We start from the raw sequence: 21,059 nt of genomic DNA on the forward strand, positions 1-21,059 counted from the left end.
ACAAAGTTGGCTTGAAGGTATGAGACAGAGGTTGGTGGTACAGGGTTGCTTTACGTACTAGAAGCCTGTGACCAGGAGTGTGCCACAGGGATTGGTGCTGGGTCCACTGCTTATACAAATGATTTGGATATGAATATAGGAAGAATGGTTAGTAAGTTTCCTGATTGGTGGTATAGTGAACTGTGAAGAAGATTATCTCAGCATACAATGAGACCTTGACCTGATGGGCCAAAGGGCCAGGGACTAGCAGATGGAGTTTAATTTAGAGGTGTTGCATTTTGGTAAGTCAACTCAGGGCAGGACTTATACAGTTAATGGTCGGGCCCTGGGAAGTATTGCTCAACAAAGAGAACTTGGGGTGCAGGTTCACAGTTCCTTGAAAGTGGAGTCACAGTGTACTGAAGAAGGCATTTAGCATGCTTGCCTTTATTGGTTAGTACATCGAGTGTAGGAGTTGTACAGGACATTGGTGGGACCACTTTTAAGAATACTGCATACAGTTCTCTTTGCTCTTCTGCAGGAAAGTTTTGTTAAACTTAGAGGGTGCAGAAAAGATTGACAAGGATGTTGCTGGAGTTGAAAGGTTTGAGCTATAGGGAGAGGCTGAATAGACTGGGGCATTTTTCCCCTAGAGTGCTATAGACTGAGGGGTCATCTTTTGAGATTTATAAAATCATGAGGGGCATGGATAGGGAAAATAGCTATGGTCTTTTTCCTCGTGTGGGGGAGTCCAAAACTAGAGGGCATAGTTTTAAGGTGAGAAGCGAAAGATTCAAAAAGGACTTGAGGGGAAACTTTTTCCCGCAGAGGGTGGTGAGTGTCTGGAAGTGGTGGAGTTGAGTACAATTAAAACATTTAATAGACATCTGGATGGGAATATGAATAGGAAGAGTTTAGTGGGATATGGGCCAAATGCTGGCAAATGGAGCTGGATCAGATTGGGATATCTGGTCGGCATGGATGGTTGGATTGAAGGGTCTGTTTCTGTACTGTATGACTCTATGATTCAGTTGATGATTACAGTGATTCCACTATGAGCTAAATGGCCTACACTCCTGCTCCCATTACCTTTGTTCTTACTGAGATGTTTTTGGAATTCTTCAACCCAGAGGGTTACAATCATTGACTATGTTCAAGACAGAGATCCATAGATATCTAGATATTAATGGCATCAAGTCATGTGGGCATAGTGGAGGAAAATAGATTTGAGGTAGATGATCAACCATGATCTAGCTGAATGGCAGGATAGGTTCAATGGGCCAAATAATTTATACTTATTTCTAATTTCCACTTGTGGGACATACCATACAGGCCTGGACAGTATAAACTAGTTAATCTGAGGCAGGGCAGATGGAGGAGATGCTGAAAACAGCTGGAAAATCAACAGCACAGACAACAGCTAGATTTCCTCGGGAAAGTCGTGAAGTACATTACAGGCAGGGTGGGACAAGAGTCGAATGAGCTTTGACCTTTCTTAATGAAGCATTCTGCAGACATTCACTCCAGCTGCAGATTTACACCCAAACAGTTGGACAGGGGACCGTATGGCAGACATTTCTCTAAGAACCAGTTGATGGGAGAAAGTTAAAAAGACTGGAACAAAAAGTAACCTTGCCCTGCTGAGACACATTTGGTCAACAGCTAATGAGCAGGGCTGTTACAAAGAGGACTAACCTACCTTACTAAATACCAAAGAAAGGTAATTTGCAATGGTGAGCTTTTTTTTCCAAAAGCCTAAATATGAATGAGAAGTAAGTGTAGGAGAAGACCATAGGGCCCAGTGAGCTCAGTAATTCAAAATGGCTTTCAATTCTATTTTCTTGACCACACCCTAAATCCCATTCCCAAGAAATCAACAATCTGTCCACCTTCGCCTTAAATATATTCAATACATTCAATAAGAAAGCATTCACAGCCTTAGTCAGGGGTAGAAAATTACAAATATTCACCAGCTTTGATTGCCTTACCCAAATTGAGAAAGGTTGCGGAAAAATGATGAAATGGGAGGGAAAGTTCATTACCAGCAGAAGCTTCAAAACATTAATCCACCTACTCATGCATTCACAACACAGACTGACTGGAGAAGGGAGGAGGAATAAACTAACCACTATAAATATAGCATGGATGTCATTTAATAAAGAACTCGTTGAGAATGCTGATTTTGCCATTGAGGTTGAGTTGCCTAAACCAAGGTCCCCAGCCTGATGCTGTTTTAAATCCATGAGACTCTTTAAAAAGCAATCCACTGCAACTTGTATTTATATGGCATCTTCAATTTATCAAATTATCCAGCACACCTCTCAGGAATATTATCGGCTAAAAGTTGACAATCACATACGGTAATGAGGATAGTAGAACAAAAGCTTGGTCAAACAGGTAGGCTTCAAGGAGGAAGGACAGGTTTAAAGGTGGAGGGGTTTAGGGAGACAATGCCAGAGTTTAAGGTGCAGGAAGCTGCGCCTTCAGCTTCAACTATGATGCAGCTAAGAAAATCAGTGATACACAGGAGGCTGGGGTTGGAGGAAGGTGAAGAGATAAGGAAGGGCAAAGCCATGAGACAGTTTGCAATTCATGAGACCCAAAAGAAAATATTTATGCTACACAACATTGTGTGTCCAATACTCCCTTTATGCCGGTATGGAGTTTAATTAAGGAGCAATGAGGGAGGAACACAGCTGCTGTATTATGAATTTACAGTCCATTTACAATCTCATGCTACAATTAAAATAATCTCAAAGATGTGCACAATAAGAATATTTCAAGGATGCACACAATTTCACATGATACAGAAGAAACTGCATAATAACTGAACTGTCAACATCCAAATGACAAACTGAACCAGGAGAGAGAGCGAGAGAGAGAGAGAGAGAGAGAGAGAGACATCAGGAAATTAGAGTGGCCCAAATCCAGACAAACATCATTTAAATACCTCAAGTTCTTCAAAAGGTTTGGAAATTACTGCAAAAATCTGCTGTCTGCAAAATAGACTGAGCTTGAACAAGAAGAGTGACTGACAGATATGTCAAATTCTCAACCTGGCTTTGAGGGTTGAAATAAAGCAAAGCATTGAGATGGCCTGAAAGTAGCAGGCACAGATCAGACAATGAAATAAAATAAACTTACTTTCATTCTGAGACACCAGCTTTGGAACACACGATGTGCAAAACATGTAAACAACTGAGATAGTATTCCACTGGACAGCTGGGTATATTTGGTTTTGTGTTAAGTCAGCTGTCGTTCAAGCTTAAGTGAAACTGTGGTGGGTGTAGCCCTGACTCACTGTTCAATTACGTATTGGAGGAGGAGGAGGAAATGTCTCACTAATGCATCACTAAATCACAAATACGGATAGATCTTTAGAGAAGACACCGTGTTTATGATTTAAAGCTATATTGCAGCCAACTTCAAAATAACTGGCAACGTTTAAAATTCACTTTGAAGTTTCTTTTTAAGAAAACAGGAACACTTAAAAACAATGGGATTAACATGAACAACATACAGGCATGACCAGGACAGAACAAAGCAGCGGAAATAAAAGCATTAGACCTTGGCTGGAAACTGACATGAACTGAAACAGCATTTCACTGGCTATCCTGAGCAAGCAGTTGTGATGAGTACACAAAGAGACAACTCATTCAAGATCTTTCCTACCCACCTCAGGTTGAGTCCCTCCCACACAATCCGAAAGCTTCCTTCTCAGTCTAAAACTCGCATCCTCTGAAAGAGTCCCCTGGCACTTGCCACAGCCTGATGAGCAGCAAGTTACAATGCCCATCCTATTTCCTCCCTGCCCACCATGGGATAATCTTGCTCGCCTCCTTCCCATCCATCTAATCAATCCCAGGACCTACCCACTGACCTTGTCAGTGAATCAGCCATCACCACTTCTCATCATATGACGCTTCTGTATATACGTTCACTTAAAAATAAAGTGACATCTCTGAACTTATTGTGAATATTTAAGTTGACATTAAAGGCTTTTGACAAAATCATAGTTAAAGAATGATGACACCTGTTCCTTAGGTGGAGCTTTCCAGGCTGTCTATATTTTCCACCACTTACCCTGTTCGAACTGCCGCAGTGGTATAGCCTTATCTTTAAATCTACCCTCAGTCTGGAACTTTCATCTTTGAGCATCTTATATTGTTCCACCTCTCATGTAAAATGCTTGTTCAGATCCAAATGGCACTCCAGGTTTCTCATCGTGATAACATCCTTGGAGAGACTGAAGATCCAGGGAAAGGTTATTCGGTAGAATTCAAACTCTATCAATTCATTTCTCTCTCCTCCCACCACCCGCCCCCGCCTATAAATAAACTTTCCCACCCACATCTCAATTTTATCTCACGTGGCCTTCCTACTTCCAACATTACCATCACAATAAGGCAACCTCTGATCAATTCCTTATCTTGCTCTCTACCTAAAATGCTGATGAGCATTTTATTACCAAAGTAAAGGCCACCTTGGCTGCTTCCCTCATTTCTTAAGCTCCTTGGGACAAACTTCAAGTGTTCTTCACAGCCCTTGCCTCAAGTTAGTCTGCAAATTCAGCAAGTGATTAAGGAGGGTAAGGGAATACTGTCCTAATGAAAGGAATCGAACTTAAAAGCAAGGATGTTATGCTTTTGTTATAAAGGGCATTGGTGAGACCACATTTCGAATATTGTGTGCATGGTTTTGGACTCCTTATTTAAATGGGCTTGTAAATATGTTGGAGGTAGCTCAGAGGAGGTTTACCAAATTAATACATGGAATGAGGTTTGCTTATGAACAAATATTAGGCAGATTGGCCTTGTTTCCACTAAAATGCAGAAGAGGGGTGACTTGATTGAGAAATGAGATAATACCGTCTTGACAAGGTAGATGTGGAAAGGATATTTCCTCTTGTACATCAATTCAGAACTAGGGAACACCATTATAAAATTAAGTGACTCATTTAGGAGAGAGATTCAGTGTTGTGTGACTTGGGAAGACTGTTTTAGAAGATGGTACAGGCACAGTCATTGAATATTTTTTTTTAAGGTGGAGGTAGATTGATTCCCTTGCCAACAATAATCAATGGTTATTGGGGTTGATGGGAATGTGAATTCAAAACAACCAGATGGTTATAATTTTACTGAATGTGCAGCATGCTCAAAGGACCAAAGAGTCTACTAACTTGAAGGTTTGTATGAGCTCAGGTCTTTCTCTAGATTTCATCTAACTTCCTGCAATATTCTCATCTTGTCCAGGTGACCCACCAACTTGCTCGCTTAATACTACTCCAACCAGGCAGCTAAACACACAATTTGCCTTCCTGGGTCCAATACGAGTTAATATCGCTAGCAGTTTCCTCTCTTCAGGAAGTGTCACTCTGCTCAAATCTGCTTTTGTCGTCCTCTTCTCTCTGCCTGCAAAATCTCTCCTTGAATACTATCACTCAATCTCAACCTTCCTTTCCGCTCCAAAGCTTATTCTGTAACATATCGTCTCTTCTCAAACCCATGCTCACCTCTTCCACAGTTCTATGTTTGAATCCCAAAGAATAGGTTTCCAAATTCCTGATTAAGATCATGAATGAAATTCTTTATCACTCTGATAACTGGCCTAATTGATGTCAACCAATTTGCTGTCTTTAACAGTTTCTCACACTGTTCTCCTCTAATACTTCTCAGTCATCCAGCTGGGTCACACTTCCCAAGCTCGGTTCTATTCTTACCTATTGAACGGCAGCCAGAGAATTCAAGGGCTTCTTCTTTCACTCTCGAAGTGTTATCTTCGAAAGTTCTATTCTTGACTCCTATCTACTTTTCGCCAACATGATAACCTTGAGCAATACTATCCCAAAACCAAACTTTTATACCTCCACCCCTTGGAACCCCTCCCATTCTGACACTTTTGCGCTGCTAATCCAACATTCATGATTGGAGGAAATTCCTACCCATCCAAACACTAGGAAGATTTGCTGTTCGCGATAATTTCCATTTCTTGTCCCTCCATCTCTAAAAGCTAACTTAATTGAAACAAACAGTTCGACAGTGTTTAAACCAGAGGTGAGATTCCAACATCTCCCCTCAATTGTCATGATTTACCTCCATCTCCATAACATTTGTTCAACTCCCAACCTGCCTCAGCTCATCTGCGGCTGACACCCTCATCCATGCTTTATTGCCTCTAGACATGATAATGCCAATGTGCTCATGTCTATCTTCACACTCTAGATACTCATGTTCATCCAAAGTACTGTTGATTGGAACTGAACTCATCAGCCCTGAGCTTGCTGAATTTCGTTAGCTCCCATTCTGACAATGCCTGAATTTAAGGCCTCATCCTTATTTTCAAATCTTTTGATGCTCTCACCCCTTTCTTTGTCCACAGACTCCCTCCAGCCCTGCAAACATTTTAGATTTCTGAGATGCTCCAGTTGGAGCCTTCTGGACATCTCCAACATTTACCACTCCATCACTGACAGTTGTTCCTTCAACTGGGTAGGCCCCAAGTTCCAGAAATCACCTCTTCATGTCTGCGCCTTCTTTTAGGATCCTCTGTAAAAGCTCACTCTTTATTCTGGGTTCTGGCCATCTATGGCTCAGTGTCTTTGTTATCGCTTTGTTAAGTACCTTCGGATCTTTTTTAAACCACATTAAGTGATTGGTATTTATTGAAGCAGTTACGGTTCTGCTAAAATCCACAAAATTGCAAGTTCAGCCAGAAATATCATTAAAAACTTTCTGTATGAAACAAATCCTGTGTTGGTGAATAAAGTTCACCAGCTACCACAACTAATAATTAGTGAGACACTGAGCCTGCGAAACCCTAACAATGTGACGGACAGTATTGCATCAACTTATCACAGTCAGACTGGTAGCTCAGACAGAATTAGCTGGCATTCCTGAGCTCAGAAACATGCTTAAACAAAACATCTGATGAGTTAAAAAGCCAGCTGGGATTCTTAGGAAGAGGAATAGGTCATTTAGATTTTTTACTCATTTGTGGGACATAGATGTGGCTGGCTGGCCAGTGTTTATTGTCTATTCCTTGTTCCTCTGGAAAAAGTGATGGTAAAGTGCCTTCTTGAATTGCTGCAGTCCACATGCTCTGGGTTGCTTTGCTGAGACTTCATTGTGATTGGTACAACTGAGTGATTGGCTAGGCCATTTCAGGGGGCAGCTGAGAGTCACATTGCTGTGGGCCTGGAGTCACACATAAGCTAGACAGGTGAGGATAGCGGATTTCCTGCCCTGAAGGACATTAGGGAACCAAAAAGGTTTTTCCGACGACCAACAATGGTTTCATGGTCATCAGTAAGATTCTCAATTCCAGATTTGTCTTTATTTGGCTGAAGAGAATACACTAATTTCTTTCCATGCCTTCAAAGCAGAACTGGATTCTGACTCTGCCACTTGCAGAGAATCCTGACCTGCTTCTTGTTGGCCAAATTAAAATCGACACAACTTCAATTTGTTATGTGATCTATGTTAAACAATATCAAAAGCACTTCTGTTCATCTTAATTATTCAGCACTGCAACTTGAAAGCTTTGTTTCTTTTGAATAGGGTATGAGAGCTCAAAAGCTTTCATATTCCCATGTCCTTTAATATGCTTACATCCTTTAATTAAGGGTGTCTGAAGCAGAGTTTCCATGATAGCCAGAAATAAGGCAATAAGATTGAATCTTGTTCTTTCTTTTTAAATAATGCACAAATAGGAAAAAAAAAAGTTTTAAATGGTAGCAGCAACTTCTATAAGTTCCTGAGGTTTAGAAGAGACATTTTTGTTTTGAGGCTAACGATGTATTATGGGCAGTGAATGGTAAACCAAGTGGTAGGGGGCAGAAGTCTGTTTGGCTGTTTCTCTGTGGTAATTCGGGACAGTGCAAGTGGTGAGTATCAGTGCTTCAGCTGCATGAAGTTATTGCTACTGTATTTCAAACCAGCTGTTTTGCTGCTTATTACATAGAAGATTGGTTCCAGGAACGAGACTGGAGAAGTGGAGACTGTCTTCCTTGGAGAGGAGGCTATGAGGAGACAGGATAGAAGTTTTCAAAAGGCCTGCACAGAGTGACAGCGAGAAACTGTTTTGGCTTGTAAACAGATCAAAAACCGGAGGGCATGGTCATAAAGTGTTTTACAAAATGAAGCAAACACAAAATGAGAAGAAAACATTTTCTCACAGCGTGTAGTTAGAGCACAGAATGACTTTACAAAAGTTCCGAACAGTATATTGGAATTAAAACGTTAACTGTCTCCAGACATGCTGCCAGACCTGTGTTTCTCCACCATTTTCTGAGTTTATTTCAGATTTCCAGTACTCATTATATCTTGCTTTTGTTTTGGAATGCACTGCCTGAAGTTATTGTGGAGACAGGTTCAATTGAGGCATTCAAGGCTGCATTGTTTAGATCTAAATAATCATGCAAGGTGTAGGGTTAAGGGAAGACAAGAGATTGGCAAAGTTAAAATACTGAGCAAGACAGTTCTGACACATTAGGCTGAATGGTTTCCCTCTGCGCTGTAACAATTCTGTGATTCATGAATTCTCCACTTTCCACTTGTTCAGTAGAACTTGTTTAAAATACTTTTACTGAAATAAAAAAGACCTATGAGAAGACAAAATGCAGCATCTGCAGGCAACACAGCATCATGGGAACATCCTCACTACTTACAGGCAGCCAATTTTTTTTTAAACTTTTTCCTCCCTCTGGGAGAATGTTTTTAAACAAGGAATGGACCAAAGTTAAAGCTCGAAACAAATCAACAATAACCTGCATTTGCAAACCATATTTAGTATCAGAAAATTGCTTCAGACAGTTTACAGCGACATTGACAAAAAATATCGACACTGAGCTACATAAGATGACATTAAGGTAAGAGTAGACAAAGCAGCAAGTTTTAAGGAGCACCTTAGGGAGGAGAAAGAGGTCATGAGGTGAAAAGGATTATGGAAGGAATTCCAGAGCCTGTGGCTCACATAGCTGAAGGTACAGCTGCCAATGGTGAAGCAACAAAAAATGGGAAAGGGCAAGATGACAGAATCAGAGGAGCACAGGGAGGCTTGCCAGAATACAAGTTGGCAAGCACAGGGGTGATAGATGTGAACAGTCTGAGTTAGGATATGGGCATTAAAGAGTTAATCAAACTGAAGGCAGTGTTTATTTGTAGAATACTGATAAGCTTGGCACACAATCAAGGCCAACACAACTGCATCTTTAAAGAATAAAGCTCAAATGTATAAAACATGAGTCAAAATGTTTACAGTTCAATTAATCTCTGAAGCAAATTAAAAATAGATAAATCGCAGTAACAGAAGGTTTGAAAATAGCGTTTTCTATTCCTTAAGAAATCTGCCAAGTACTTCATTCGCCAGAAATCATTTTCAAGTCCAGATATCCAAGTCTGACACAGCAAGATGACACAAATAGCAAAGGAATAAGTGACCAGTTGACTGTGTTTCCTTGGCTTCCCCCACCGACCACCAAAATCACCTGATGGCCACGACCCTCAGACAACAGTGCCCCTCCAATTGTAGTCTCTCATACATCTCCAATTTTAACTGACTTTTTACCCTGTTTATTCTACTGCTGAGTCCCAGTGCTCTGGAATTCACTTGCTAAACATTTCTACAGCTTTATCATCCAAGATAACAGCTTAAAAACTTCTTCCCTTGTTCAAGTGTTCAATCATTTGTACCCAACATCTCCTTAAGCAGCTGAGTACCAAACTTTGTTTGGTATTGTTCCTGGGAGGCATATTGGAATATTATACCACATAATAGACACCATATAAATAAGCAATTATTGCACATGAAGCGAGATTTCCAAGCTCAGAAATGGTTGAGCGGACAGGCTCACATCACTTTTAAAGACAGAGCTGAATGAAACTCTTCCAAAAGTATGAAAAAAAATCAATACTGCAAAAACAGTCTATCTTAAAGGTGCTATACATAAATAGTGATTACTGTTGAGGTGGCAGTTGAGGAAGAACATTAGCTTAATGGTACGTTGGCAGGGCATTGGGTCAACCTGAACTGAAGCTCACTTCTGAAGACTTGCACCTCAAGCACGCACCGAAATCAATACCTCTCATCTGGTTTCTGACCTGGCTTTACAATCACAAAGCATTGGAAGTTGAACAAATATGAGCAGGACCTGGCTAGATTTTCTTTTTAAAAGGCAAAGAAAATGGAGAAACCAGAATTCTGCCTCTTGAGCACCTCTCTGCTTCACTTTACTCCTTCTAGACTTCTTATTAAACCTATCCCTTAGTATTCTTGGTGGTTAGATAGCAACATACAATGAAGAAAATCCAGTACAATCAACAACTAACATTTATACAGTATCTGCAATGTAGTAAACCTTCAAATTTTAGCATAATATTTCAGCTACAGGATCCTTGTGTCCAATCCTCCTCTTAGCTGATGCTGCTTCATCCTTTATTGTGGAACTCAATAGACAATGATCTGAAGTCTGACCATTTTGTCCCTATTCACCAGTGTCCACAGCCTAATTAGCACGTGAATAGAAATCTGTCTTCATTGAGTTGTAGAGTCATAGAGCATAAAAACAGACCTTCAGACCAACTCATCCACGCTGACCAGATATCATAAATTGATCGAGAACCATTTGCCTGAATTTGGCTCATACCCAACTAAACACTTCTTATTCATATACCCATCCAGGTGCCTTTTAAATGTTGTAATCATATCAGTCTCCACCACCTCCTCTGACACCTCGTTTCATACATGTTCCACTCTGTGTGAAAACAGTTGTTTCTCAGGTCCTTTTAAAACATTCCTCTTTCACCATAAACCTATGCCCTCCAGCTTTGGACTCCCCTACCCTGAGAAAAAGACTTTGGCTGTTCACCCTATCCATGTCCCTCATTACTCTATAAACCTCTATAAGGTAACCCCTCAGCCTCCAACGTTCCAGGGAAAAATATTCCAGTCTTATTCAGCCTCTCCCTATATCTCAAACCCTCCAACCCTAGCAACACCCTGGTAAATCTTTTCTAAACCCTTTAAAGTTTAATGTCCTTCCTATGGCAGGGAGACCAGAATTTAATGCAGTATTCTAAAAGTGGCCTCAACAATGTCCTGTACAGTCACAGCATGACATCCCAACACCTATAATCAATGTCATGACCAGTAAAGGCAAGTGTACCAATTGCCTTTTCACCACCCTGCTTACCTGCAACTCCATTTAAGGAACAATGCAACAGTTCTCTTTGTTCAGCAACACTTCCTGTGTAAGGCCTGCCCTGGTTTGCCTTGCCGAAATGCAACACCTCACATTTATCTAAATTAAAATCCATCTACCACTCCTTAGCTCATCGGTCCATCTGATCACGGTCCTGTTGTACTGAGATAACCACCTTCACTGTTCGCTACACTACAAATTTTGGTGTCATCTGCAAACTTACTAACCATACCTCCTTTATACACATCCAAATCATTCATATAAAATGATGAAAAGCAGCAGACTCAGCACCGATCCTTGTGGCACGCCACTGGTCATAGAACTCCATTCTGAACAACAACCTTCAACCATTAGCCTGTCTCCTGCCTTCAAGCCAATTTTGCATCCAATTAGTTGGCTTTTCCTGGACTTCATGTGATCTAACCTTGCTAACCAGTCTACCATGCAGAACATTGTTGAATGCCTTGCTAAAGCAGAAATAAACATCTACCACTCTGCCTTCAATCTTGGCACTTCAAAAATTCAATCAAGTTAGTGAGACACAATTTGCCACCCACAAAGCCAGTTAACTATCCCTAACCAGTCCTTGCCTTTCCAAATACATGTAATCCAGTCCCTCAGAATCCCCTCCAACAACTCATCCACCACCATCAAGCTCGCTGGTCTAAAGTTCCCTAGCTTTTCCTTACGATCCTTCTTAAATAATGGTACCACATTAGCCAACCTTCAGTCTTCCAGCACCTCACCTATGGTTATTGATAATACAAATACACTTCCAAAGTATTTAATTTCAAATTAGAAGTTGCACTGAGGCCTTGTGAGTTCTTTTCGGAGTATTTAAAAGAGCCCAAACCATCTTTCTTTTGAAGCAGCAGAGCAGGGAAGTGTTCAGTTGCTCTGGCAAATATTTATCCTTCAACCACATTGTTAAAATAGATTGTCTGGTAATTTACCACATTGCAGTTTTGGGGAGTTTGCTGTATTTAAATTGGCTGTCTTGTTTCTAACATTACAATGTAGCTACCCTTCAAAAATGCATTGGTGGTAGAGTGCTCTGGGATGTACTAAAGTCACTATACAGAAGCAAGTCTTTTGAAAATACAGTGGATGCTGAAGATTTGAAATAAAAACAAAACACTGAAGAAAGTCAGGAGGTCTGGCACTATCCGAGACAGAAACTAACGTTTTGAGTCCAATGACTCTTCTTCAGAAGAGTGTTGATGAAGTGTCATCAATAAATGTTAATTCTTTCTCTCTCCACAGATGATACCAGACCTGCTGAGTTTCTCCAGCACAATTTTTTAAAATTTAAGTCTTTTATGACTGTCACAAAACAACAGCAATAATTAATAAAACATACATTATGAAACTGTTTGGTATGTCATGAAAGATCTTGTTAAAATGCAAGTTCGTTCATTGTTATCACTCTAATGGTGGCAGTAGCTCCTAGCAACGCATTCAGCTACAAGCCAAAAATACACTTGCCAGCATTGTTGAAATGGGCATCTGGAAAGCTCACGTTTTTATCAGCTCTTGTTGCCAAATGCCAGCTTTACTTCAGGCTGCAGCTGTTGTGTTAGGAGCTAATGCAGTGTCACAGGCCTTTGCTCTATCTGAAAACAATTTTACAATTTGGTAGTGCTTCTTATAAATGTGGGAGCCTCAGTGGTTTAAAACAGTGAAAAGTGAAGGGATTCAGGAGGTGGTAAAGGTATGGCTGGAGACAGCAGGTTTAATGCATTCAAGGAAATATTATTTAAGGCTGAGGAAGTTTTTAAATCACATGTCGTAATTGAGTTCTGTAGCCTGACTTTGAAAAGGCTCAAAATGATCATATTTCAGGTCATTCTCCATTGAGTTCCACCGGAAAGGAAAGGTAAACATTAGCTGAGAAGAGAATCAGGTATGATCTCCTTTAAAGTCAAAGAGCCAGCTAACAGTTGCTCTGTTGACTCATCCACAAAGAGCAAATAACTCGGATGTTTCCTCTGAAGACAATCAGACACTGTTGCACCATGCAGCAAAATGGAGAATACAAAGGGCGCAAATCCTTATGGTTCCTCATAACTTACTGAATAAAATAACTTGCACTCTCAGGATCTCAAACTCCACACAGACAGTCACCTAAGGGTGGAATCAAACCCAGGTGCCTGGCACGGAGGCAGCAGTGCTAACCAGAGCCACCCTGACATCAAAGAACTTGCTTTTGCTTCTATTTCCTATGATCTCCTCATAATCTGGTAATCAAACTGCATTTTGGTCATTAACAGTTTGGGTGGGTGCTCTGAGGGTCGGTGTGGACTTGTGGGGTCGAAGAGCCTGTTTCCACACTGTAGGGATTCTATGAACAGTTGCCTAAATATTAGCTTTTCTTCCCTGAACTAAACCTCTGATTGGATAAACAACTGCCACCAATCCAACAGTAGCAGGAACTTGTGAATAAGAGAAAAGTTTCCTTCCATCAAATCTGTGGTTGTATATAGTCTACATAAGTAGAATGATAAATGCCACTGAAAAATTTAATAACAACCTATTAACAAATTTACATGTAAGGAAAATATTCCAAATGGTCAGTCTGAGATCAGTCAGAACAGTAAACAAGTTAAAAGCGATCACCGAAAAGCTCCCACAGAGTATTATTAAAAATAGAAACATTTATGAACTGGAACTGGTACCATCTGGTTCTCTTTTATAAGGATAATTATTTTCAGTTCCCATTCTGTAGGAGCATGAGTCTTTGAATTGTACTCAGATCTAACTACACTGCAGGAAAGATCCAACGCCCCAAACAAACTAGATGCAATCTTATCACTAGTCAGCATAATCACTACTTCAGGAAACACAAGCTGAGGGGTACATCAAGCAGAGATAAAAGAACACGGATCATTGGGATTTCACCATACTTTGGAACAGCCATTGCTTCATTTTGTAAGTAACTGACCAAATGGTGAGGCACATGCCCACGACAGCCACATTTAGTAAATAAAACAGAAGCAGATGCTTATTGGCATTGCTTTGAATTTGGATATGGTAAAGTTGCAGGTGAGAACAGGGAATGTGGATTAGGCCAGTCTCAGTACTTGCCTCTACGTGAAAATTTCCTGGCATATTGGCCTCTGATTTGATTCAACATCAATCATTTACAGCACCACATATCTTTCAGTGCAAAATCAGATTTTACGTGCACCAACTTGCCACCGAGTCATCATCTACTGTCTCTTAGTATGAACCTTGAGATATGAAAAGTTTAATTGAAACAAACTGCTTCAGACAACCCAATTTAAAAATGCCAGTATTGAACTGCCATGGAAGCGCTAGTGCAAGTACGAAAAACTAAATTTAAACGGCGCTGTTCACTTCACTGTGTGGAAATGTTTTTATCTGATTAAGGATGGCTTTGAGTTTAAAATAACAGTGCAATATAAACTGGGTGAGCTGCAAAGTGGATTTTGCAATACTTGCAGGAACTGCAAAGATATACATGCACGAGATTGTACGTAGACATTTCACACAGTGACACAAGTTTTCTGGCCACAAACATTCTTTGGTGTTGGCAAAAGTTTATGTATGCCAACAATGTAAAAAACATGTAGGTGTCAACTTGTGAACAGTCCTCAGAGAGTAAAAGATGTGCTGATGCTGTTGCTCTTCCTTGCCTGCCTGATCTTGAGGGGTTGCACCTATCCCAGCTGCCATGGTAGGGGGGGAAATATATTTAAGGAGTTTGGGTTACCTACAGCCACCAAAGAAAAGGAGAGGTATGTGAAAATGTTCTGAATACAAGCCTGTGCATGAAACAAAGAAAATAGCAAAAATAGCAAATAAAGAGTTTTTTGCAGAAGGTTTGTAACTGCCTCTCTGTCTCCGCTTCAGATTGCCTCCAGATTGTAAACCACCTACGAGTGGAAATCCCCCACCGCCACCAAAAATGGATCCCAATCAATGAAATCAAACAGCCTTGGAATCACAGCATACTTTTCATTAAACACTGCATGAACTATCTAAAATCTCCATAAGGGACAATCCTCTACAATTACAAATACGATTAGTGGATGTCAAAAAGATGTACCGTTCATCAGAATTTACTGCGCATTAAAGAATTCTAAGGATCTAATCACCTATAAACCAGACCTAAACTAAAATACTAACTGAACTACAATAAACTGTACTGAACTGAACATCATTCCAAATGACTATTATTCAACAATGTTCCTTTCTTCCCAGGCTTTCACCACATTGCTCAACTGTAGGTTGTTTCCTGGAAACTCATCCTTAACAGTGAGAGGTTCCATAAAAACGTAGCTGGAATGCATTGGGCACGGTATGTCGCTGCAGTAGTGTTATGCTAATGAGTTTGCTTAGAAGCAGCGAGTGTAAACCTGAATGCAACATCATGATTGAGTGCAACTAACAGCATAATCAATTTTAATGGACTCATGTCTGGAACAGAGACCTCTTCAGCAGAGAGGAGTGGGCTTGCCAAGTATGAGCCATCCTTCAACTGACTGATTTAGCGTTCTTGGTACATTTTGACAAGATTCAGCAGACTGCTGGTTACTACTGTCCTCAAACAACACACTACAGCAGCAGAGTAGGCCAGAGGAGCAGCAAAGTTGATGTTTCGGGTCTGGACCATTTCTGAGGAAGGGTCCACACCCGAAACGTCAGCTTTCCTGCTCCTCTGATGCTGCTCGGCCTGCTGTGTTCATCCAGCTCTACACCCGGTTATCTCAGACTCCAGCTTTAGCAGTTCCTAAGTTGGCATCGGCAGCAGAGTAGGTTATACCCAACTTCAGACTGCTGGTCACAACAGGTACAGGTGGTGAAACACTGGATTCATGTAAGGATGGGTGTATGAAAAGGAAGGGTTTAGAGGGATATTTGCCAAATGCTGGCAAATGGGACTAGATTAATTTTGGATATCTAGTCATTGTGGACGAGTTGGACCAAACGGTCTGTTTCTGTGCTGTACATCTCTATGATTCTGACTGAATATCTGCTGACACCAACATGACTGGGCTGCAAAATGAAGAATTCAAGATGGCTGCAATTGGTGGGAACGTACTATTCCAGCCTAGGGGCATGGTTAGCTTTGAGAGCAGAGGTTGCCCTAGTCAGATGGACTTTAGAGGTAGTGTAAAAGCTTCAAGATAACACAGCACAAAATATTTGTGAGAACAACTCAATTGCAGTTGAATTCCAGCAATTGCCAATGCAATTTAATTTGATTTCATTAGGCAGGAATCACACAAAGATTCCAGACCAAACTTACTTTTAGCTCTTTTAACCTTGCCACCCTATATCAATTTATGCTTCTTCACTTGCCAATAATCAAATACTTGTTTCAACAAAACTCGTCAACTTTATAGACGCCTTTGAGAAATTGTAAGGCAGTGACTCACATCAATAATCAGCTGGGGCAGATTTTCATATTAGCATATTCAAACTATATTCAGAAAAACTGTGCTTATTTTATAGGATGAAACAGCCAAGTTACATAATCACATTAACTCAGCTAACACGGAGATGGTGGATTAACATAAATGCATGCAAATAAATCTATTTAGCCCCTCAAAGTCAATGTTTGCAGAGCATGTTTATGAATATTCATTTCATAGACTTCCTCCTACCATATCCTGTCACTAGTTGATCATCAAATGAAGTGATGGTCCCTTTCCCCAGTCTCTCCTACAAAACTCTTGAACACCCTTAAAGTACCTCTCTAAACCTCTCTCTCAACAGATTAGTACATCACAATGCATACCCACTTCACAGTGTGTTTCAAATAGGACATCACAGCTGCTACAGCAGCCTTAACTTACAACTTAGAAACGCAGAGCAGGAAAGGATGTCTCACACTTACCCACACGGTTTTCCATCCCCAGCTACACGTCTCCGTAACAGTGCTATAAAAGAGAGAATTGTTATCAGACAGGTCTGTTAAACATTGTTCACCGTTACACAATCCTATCACACTGGGTAGTTTACGCCTGATAAATACAAGTTATGGGTTAAGTTCAAAGTACTGCATTACACAGCACTTGCACTCAGGAACTGCAGCCAATTCTAACCACTCAAATTTTAGTCATTATTCGACTTTTATTTTCCTTCTGAAGTATCGGGAATGACATCATGATGTTAAATTGGATTTAGATTTTATTTAGTTATCTATTTTGGGTTTCTTGCCAAAGTGAGTGCTTTGCAGCAAACACCACTTACTGTGGCATCATAAAATGCCATTCCAGTGACATCATCAGCAGATGGCTGGGCACGAATTCCACCAAGTCTCTTCTTCAATCCCTTTTCTTGCTCAATGTTCTACAGCAGCAATTTACCAAAGGGTGATGTATACTGATCCAAACTTTTATAATGCATGGGAATTATGATGCAATTCAGTATTGATTGATTGATGCAGGAGAGGTGGCGATTCAATCTATCGTACCTATGATAGCTCTTAAAGCGCTGTCTAAACCATCTCTCAGTCCCCAATTATTTTCCTATAACTCTGTAAATTTTATCCAAGTGTATACCCGTTGGGAAATTACTACTGAAATCAGATTCCGCTATCTTTTCAATTACTACACATTCCAGATCTTAATTCATCGCACAAATAGATTTTTTTTACATTCCACCTCTGCTTCTTTTACATTCATCAGTGTTACCACCATTATTTAGTTACTGGTGATGCTACAACAGGAAAAGTTTAATAGTTACTATAACTAACCACTCCATGATTTTAAACACCTCAATCTCCTCTTTATATTGAGTACAATCCCAAATTTGCCAATCTCATAAATAACTGAGGAACCACAGCCTTTGGCTTACTTTAGTAGATCCCACTTTTGCCATTTCAATTGAAGTTATGGATTAGGCAAGGTAATTTGATGAGAGATTAAAACTATTGAGAATCATGACAACAGCTACCAAATGTCTGCTTATCTCCATTGCAGCCCATTTCATCTATTGACAGTCGCTGAGGTGAACATAATAGTTGAACAGCCAATAAGTCACAGGATGTAGGGATGAAGATGGGTAACTTCAGAAAAGTTAAAACAAAACTGCAATGCAGGTTTTTCTCAATGTGTTAATCACTAGCCTTGAAATAATCTATTGCCTTCATTTCAGTTGTTTTTCACTGAAAGATAATCACATTGCACTTCAGCTCAAACTGAGCAATGCATAGATGGCAGTTTTGTAGTACTATTTCTATTTGAATCAACAATGAGACCAAATTAAGCAATATTATGTAGAAGAACCACAGGACAATATCCAAGTTCAAGCTCACCCAAAACTGCACCTAATACTATATTGCTGGCAGCACTACTTTCTTTTCCCTTTCATGGGTTATGAGCATTACTGTCTAGATCAGCGTTTATTGCCCATCCATAATTATCCTGCTCAGTTTCTATTGTCTCTCATTTAGCAACTCAAAGGATTTCAAAACATGCAAAGATTAGGCATAGAATTGTCAACAGAAAAAGGTATAAATACTCAGCATCAGTGGAGACAGAAACAACTAACTAATCAGGTTGATGTCCTTTGTTCACATTTCTGCTACACTTGACAGTCTCCTTAAGACACTTTATTGTACATTTCAGTCCATTGGTCACAGGCACAGGTGCAAGCAGGTTGCCTTTTTTTTGGAAAAAGGGTAACCAGTCAATCTGCACTATCATTGAAGAAAATGTTCCATTGACCAATAAGATCCACTGATAAAATACCACATCTCCCCCATCAGTAAAACATTAGATCTATATTTAGAAACCATATACTTTTAATCAGGACTCCATAAGTTATAACTTGCATAATTAAGGCTGCATTCTGCAAAAACATCTGTGACATTGAGTTCCATCGAATATACAGCAAAGACTTCTCAAAGCCAGCATTTGATTTCCACCCTACTTTGGCATAACCCTCTTTCATTTTCCCATCATTTCCCATCCCATCAAAGCATTCATGCCACTCACCTCAACCACTCCACGTGGTAGAGAGTTCTACACTCAGATCATACTCTGCATAAATAAGTTCCTGAATGCTTTACTGGATTTATTAGTTACTGCATTGTGTTTATGATTCTTAATTTTAGATTACTCCACAGGTAGAAGCATTTACTCTCTATCCGCATGGATTGTCCTATAAGGAACTGAATGTACCACACAGAGAACATGAAATGGACAGGTGGCAAACCCACCATCGAAATAAGTGTTTTTGTACCATTTCCTAAAAAGATTCGAACTAGCTTTTCTCAAACTGCTGAGAGTGTTCAGTACAGCATTGGAAGTGATTGGGAAGACAGAAGAGGTTGCTCATATGCTGCAAAGGGTTCTATCCTCATATCTCCACAAATCCTCAAACATATACTGTTGCCGAGGAGCTGTATCTACCCAACGAACAGTCAGCTTCCACATATCTTTGCTTTCTATGCCGTAGACTTTCTAATCAGATATTGACACACAGAACATTTATGACTCCCTCCAATTTAACATTTGAGAAAAATCAAAACCCTGATTTCCATTCTTCACCAGAAACCAGAGTCCTCGGCTACTTTTGCTTTCAGTACACCAGTTACTCAACAAGCTGAACTGGGCTCAATATTTTGTTCAACCTTAAGGCAAGGGTTAAATCTTGCATTCTGTCCATCAAGACCACCACTTTTTCAATGGCTGCTACCGCTAGAATTTTGGTTGTCTCTGAACTCACTTACTCCAAAGCTCTCCTTTTTGGCCTTCCAGTACTGACTTCAAACCATCTTTCCCCATTCACCAGCAACAATATCCCTCCCTAACCCACTCAATTACTATTTAACAGAATTTTAATTCTCCATCCAGGATTCTGCTCCTTCAATGCTTCTCTACCAGCTTTAGGGAAGGACTGGGCTGGATATAACTTATCTTCAGACAAAACTCTCTCACAAAACAGACTGTTGAGGTTCACAGTGCAATGCCACATAAACACCTACATAAACAAAATCCAATTCAGGCTCTTTGCAGGAGTTTTATTAACTTCTGATCTCGACACATGGGCAGCATTGCAAGATCAGTAAGATCAGGGTGCCACAGTTGTTTCCTCACTCACTTGATCTGTGACTTCCTTTCAACAACTTGCCTTGCCTCCCAACAGTATCATCTTCTAGCAACCTCTATTTTTAAATTACCCACTGTTGTCATCAAAACCTTCCACAGCTTTGCTTCTCCTCATCTTACTTCAGACCAACAATCAAAAATCTCTGAAATACTCCAATTTTAGTCTATGGCATATCCTTCATTTCATCGCTACCTCACTGGTGGCTATGCTTTCAGCCACCTAAGTTCTGGAATTCTAACAGTTTAACGTGCAAGCTCTCTTCTTTTAGAACGCTCCTTAGAACATACCTCGAATCAAGAATTTGGTCATCTTCCCAACTCCTTGCAGACATAACACACCTGTGAAGTTCCGAGTGGTTAGTGTGGTAAAACGTTTCAAAGTGTAGATTCTGCTTGTTTCTGCAACTCTCACCTTCTAATCCTTTATCCATATCAGTGGCATATACAGTGAAAACCTGCAGTCCCATCAAATAATCGGGATACATAACTTGTCACATGCCAATCAGAGCTGACCTCCTTGATCCCCACTGTGTTTGTTGCCTTCTAACAGATTTCCAATCACTGTCGTGTCCAAACTGGTTTTCTTTTTAATAATCAGGAGTTCGCAACTTTAGCAGATACTTTCCAGCTGTCCATAAAGACAATATGCAAAAAGAGACTCATCTCCCAAGCTAGTGACAACTACAAAAATTTAACCAGGTTATTCAGACATGAGCTACCCCTCAAATTCACGCCAACTCTGTTCAGTTTATACTTGCACGAGTACTCAGTCACACTATCTCGGATAATAGCTCAAAATA

At 40.2% G+C, this 21,059-nt stretch overlaps 1 protein-coding gene across 4 annotated transcripts in view; it reads right to left on the bottom strand.

Annotated features, from left to right (window-relative positions):
* The window catches only part of LOC109910658 (phosphatase and actin regulator 4), a 131,641-nt gene that overhangs the window by 63,701 nt on the left and 46,881 nt on the right, over nucleotides 1-21,059 (bottom strand). For 3 of the 4 annotated variants that reach the window (XM_048613207.1, XM_048613205.1, XM_020509877.2), the window contains exon 1: nucleotides 3,124-3,225. In XM_048613207.1, the coding sequence (XP_048469164.1) occupies nucleotides 3,124-3,169 (46 nt within the window). In that variant the 5' untranslated portion in view covers nucleotides 3,170-3,225. Of the gene's footprint in view, nucleotides 1-3,123; nucleotides 3,226-17,039; nucleotides 17,083-21,059 lie in introns of those variants that run through there. The other variant, XM_048613206.1, reaches the window with a different exon arrangement.

Source organism: Rhincodon typus, chromosome 27 (assembly GCF_021869965.1).
Source record: "Rhincodon typus isolate 14 chromosome 27, sRhiTyp1.1, whole genome shotgun sequence".
Taxonomy (NCBI): domain Eukaryota; kingdom Metazoa; phylum Chordata; class Chondrichthyes; order Orectolobiformes; family Rhincodontidae; genus Rhincodon; species Rhincodon typus.